This window comes from Silene latifolia, chromosome 9, assembly GCF_048544455.1.
Source record: "Silene latifolia isolate original U9 population chromosome 9, ASM4854445v1, whole genome shotgun sequence".
Taxonomy (NCBI): domain Eukaryota; kingdom Viridiplantae; phylum Streptophyta; class Magnoliopsida; order Caryophyllales; family Caryophyllaceae; genus Silene; species Silene latifolia.
The window spans coordinates 47,119,096-47,123,832 of NC_133534.1; the positions used below are offsets into that span (position 1 = coordinate 47,119,096).

The 4,737-nt window shown below is 35.7% G+C and overlaps 1 protein-coding gene across 1 annotated transcript; it reads right to left on the reverse strand.

Annotated features, from left to right (window-relative positions):
- Nucleotides 1-287: 287 nt before the first annotated feature.
- On the reverse strand, nt 288-2,697 carry LOC141600987 (uncharacterized). The gene is made up of 3 exons (XM_074421250.1): nt 1,962-2,697; nt 1,136-1,427; nt 288-876 (listed from the first exon to the last, which is right to left on the reverse strand). The coding sequence occupies exons 1-3, from the start codon at nt 2,695-2,697 to the stop codon at nt 288-290; spliced, it is 1,617 nt and encodes a 538-aa protein (XP_074277351.1).
- Nucleotides 2,698-4,737: the final 2,040 nt, after the last annotated feature.

The following is a 4,737-nucleotide window of genomic DNA, read 5'->3' on the forward strand; positions in this document are numbered from 1 at the left end:
AAACAATTCAGGCATAATAATCATCAATGAAAGACACTACAAATGTATAAAATTTTTTCTTTGGTCACTACTCATTAGTCCTCGTCATTATGTTCTTCCTCAGCTTGCATCCAGTCCCATAAGGTGTCATCATTGTCATCACTGTCATTATTTAAATCACACAAATTATTAGTGTTGACCAATACAGTATTTGCATCAACAACCGTAGGATCTATATCTTCTCTTGACAATCTGATATTCTCTTCAGGTTCCACATGCCGAGAATGCATTATAAGGTCATTATTAGGTTATGCAGTTTCAATGTCATAATCAAATATGTCTCTTGGAACCTTAGTCATGACATATTGCAACCCATCTACGATTGGATCTGCCACATAAAATACTTGATGCACTTGGGATGGCATGACAAACGGATCATCCACTGAACAGTATTTGTTCACATTAACACAAGTAATCCCATATTCATCTTTCTCCACTTGATACCACTCACAATGAAACAACACAAGAGTAAACTTAGACCAATAGTTCAGCTCAATTATTTCTAGAATTGCGCCATAATAGGTAACATCCCCATCAACAGGATTTTTGTCTTTAGAGCTAGCAAAACTTGAAGTTAAAGCAGAGAGGGTTACACCACTATTTTGTGTTTTGCATCTGACATCGCGTGATTTGGTATAGAACTCATAGCCATTTGCATAATAACCCTTGAACCTTTTGGCTGTAGGACTAGGTCCTTTAGCAAGCCAAAATATTTGTTCAGAGACACCGTTTTGGCTCGCCTTTTCTTTCAACCAGTTTGGGAAATCATGACCGTGATTACGTGCACGTTTCCATTTGCTTTTCCTACTCTGACAGTTTACGAAAGCTTCATGTTCTCTACACAAAGCAGTGAAACAATAAATTCAGAAATTAAAGAAGTAAACGTAATTAAAAATCTATAAGGTCAAAAATGTTTTGAAAACTGGTTTTCTTACTTTGAACTGGTTGCAGGTCGTTCCTTATGACATTCATAAGGTTTATAAGTGGCAGCTAGGTGATTATGTTAAAGTGTGCTGTTTGTGGTAAAAACGTAATTATAAAAATTAATGCTTATGATATAATGTTAGTAATCAAATTATATGATAAAGTTACTTACTTTATGCACTGAGCAACTTCTTGACTATCTGAATTGAATAAGGCATAGCGATACGCCTGCGCAGCTAATTTGGTGTTCAGAGTGAACAGCCGTCCATTTCTTTGCTTCTTTCCTCCCAAAGGATGACCACAATTACCAAATATTGTAGTGTCAAGTTCCTCTGTTTCATTAGCTGACATGTCACATGTGGTTTTGTCATATCTTGTGTTGCCTCCGTCCACGCATCGAGAGCAAAAGTTCATGCATTCCTCAATCAAATAACCTTCTGCAATAGATCCTTCCGGGACGACCTCTATTGCGCACATATGATTTCAATTTACATAAATATCTTTCAATGAAAAACATCCCTCTCCCTTGCACAGGACCCCCAAGCCTAATTTCCTCTACTAGGTGAATGGGCAGATGTACCATGATGTCGAAGAAGCTTGGGAGAAATATTTTTTCTAAGTCACATAATATTTGGATGATTTCAGATTCTAAGAAATCAAATTCTTGTGGATTTAGCACTTTACTGTACAGTTTTCGGAAATAATTTCCTAATCTAATCAAAGGAAGCGCCACATGCTTGGGAAGGCACCTTCTCACAGCAACTGGAAGCAAGTAATGTAACATGATATGAGCATCATGACTTTTATATCCTGAAACTTTCCTTTGCGCTAAATTCACACATCGCGAAATATTAGAGCCGAAACCATAAGGAAGTTTTGCTCCTTTCAAAGCACGACAGAATATATCCTTTTCTTTTGTAGACATTGAATAACATGCCTTTGGGAAGAAGACATGTCTCCGGTCTTGTGTGATTGAGGATGTAGGTCATGTTTGATACCCGTATCTAATAGGTCAAAGCGAGCATTGGGGTGATCCTTACTTTTACCAGAAATATCCAATAAAGTTCCCAGTACATTGTCAAAAACATTTTTTTCAATGTGCATCACGTCCAGGTTATGTCGACATTTATTGTGTTTCCAGTAAGGCAATTCAAAAAATATAGACTTCTTCTTCCATGGGGAGTCACTTTTGTTCTTTTGCTTCTCTTTCTTCCCAAAAGAAATCACAAATTCAGACAACTCATCTAAGACATGAAATCCTGTTAGGGGTCTGGGACGGGTTCTTAGTTCTACTTTACCATTAAAAGACTTCTTATCACGTCGCAATGGATCATTAACATCTAAAAATCTGCGACCACCCATATAACACATTTTTTTGCTATGTTTCAGATATAAGGACTCTGTTTCATGGTTACAACTTGGACAAGCAAACTTCCCTTTTGTTTTCCATCCCGATAACATTGAATTCCCAGGAAAGTCACTAATTGTCCATGTTAAAGCAGCATGTAACTTAAATGTTTCATTCCTAAATTTATCATATGTTTCAAGCCCTACATTCCATAAGTCTTTTAATTCCTCAATCAAAGGCTGTAAGTATACGTCAATATTATTCCCAGGACCCTCGGGACCGGGAATGAGCAGTGATAGCATAAAATTTTCCGGTTTCATGAACATCCAAGGTTGCAAATTGTAATTGACCAACACAACGGGCCATATCTTGTGAGATACACTCATAGTTCGAAATGGATTGAACCCATCGAAGCCGAGTCCTAACCTTACATTTCTAGGTTCATTAGCAAATAAAGGGAATAGAGAATCAAAGTCCTTCCAAGCTAACCCCGTCTGCGGGGGTGTCTTAGATACCCATCTTTTGGACGTTTATCGGCATGCCATGTCATAGCTTCAGCAGTTTCGAATTCATATATACTCTTTGTAGCCTAGGTTCTAGTGGAAAATGCCATAAGACCTTTGCGGGTATACGGCGACTATTCGAAGTCTTTGAAGTCTTATTACATGAATTTGCTTCGCATTTTTTCCATTTCGAGGCATGACATTTATAACACTCTTCAAACATTTTCAAACTCTTTCCAATATAGCATACAATCGTTAGGACACGCACATATTTTTTTATAATCAAGACCCAAATCCCTCACAATTTTCTTAGCTTCAGTGAAGTTTCCCGGAATTTTAGCTTCCGGGACCATGTCTCTTAGCAATTGGAGGAGATCATTGAATGCCACATTACTAATTCCATGAAGTGTCTTGTACAAAAATAGTCGAATGACAAAAGACAGTTTTGAAAATTTCTTACAGCCCGGGAATAATTCTTGTTGACCCTCTTCTAGCAACTTATAAAACTTTTTAGCTTCATCATTGGGACCATTTTGTACGTTAGTGTCACCTTCAAAACAACTTCTAAATCTATCGTCTAACAATGTATTGGTATTGTCATTGAAATTTTCTTCTTCATCAAGGGTTTCAACTATGGTTTCAGTTGATAAATGATCCTCTCCATGAAAAGTCCAAACATAATAATCCTCAACAAAACCAAATGCTTTTAAATGATCATACACCTTATGTCTTCGTAACCAATATCGTTTATACACCTCTTACATGGACATCTTATTTGACTCCCATGAGCAGCCTTAGAAAATGACACATTCAAGAACTCAATGACTCCATTTTCAAACTCAGGCAAACGTCTAGCTATATACATCCAACTTCTATCATTCCTCATCCTCTGAATTCTGAATTAAATAAGCACAAATTATAAATTTAACAATGTAATTACTCGACAAAGTTGACTGTAATTGAAACAGACTCATTCCTACTTTAATTTCGTCTGGTGATATCGGGAATCCGTAAAAATGATAAAACAGGTAGTTTATTAGAATAGGCTAGTTTATTAGAATAGGGTAATTTTTAAATTTGGTTGTTGAAACTGTACTAGACTCAACTTGCATTGTTATTATTAGTTGGGTGTAATTGTATCGGGAAAGTCTCTGCCAAGACTACGATGCCAAGTATCGGAAACACCGATACAGCCTCAAACATTAAATACTCAGAAAAAAAATATTCTAGATAAAGAAGCTGATTTAATTAACTATTTGATCGCCTTGCGTTTATTAGTTATTTTTGTTCTGCGGTCAGTTTGATCTGATTAATTGTAAAATTTCACTGCCAAATACATGATTCTATTTTATAGCCTTTTCCTTTGTCAATGAAATTTTCATTGCAGAGAGGCTGTTTGGCTCAGTCTATTTGTCTCAGCTTTGTAAGTTGGAGTTTGAATGAAACACTTTCAGGGGGATTTCCTAGTTCATTTTATGGATATTTGTCTCTATTTTAAGGAACTCTGACACTGCAGTCATGTACTTTCATTTGTCGTGATTAGTTTCAATTTTTGTTCATCTTTCAAACTCATGCTATGTGCTCAGGTACAAAGTACGTATCAGTTAATATTTCGCTCCCTGATTAGTTTCAATTTTTGTTCATCTTTCAAACTTATTCTAATAACCTACCCTATTCTAATAAACTACCCTAAATAACTCAACAAAGAACAACATCAATCATATCAACAACAACAGCATCAATCATATCAAGATTGAAATTCAATAAAAACACAAAATTAACAGGAATGAAAATAGTTAATTAGATGCAGAAAATAATAATAGTCGACAGCAACAGTTCAATACTCATACACAAAATTTGAACAATATCGAAAAATTAACTTAAAAATGATAAAAACAATTGAAATAGGAGTATCATACCTTT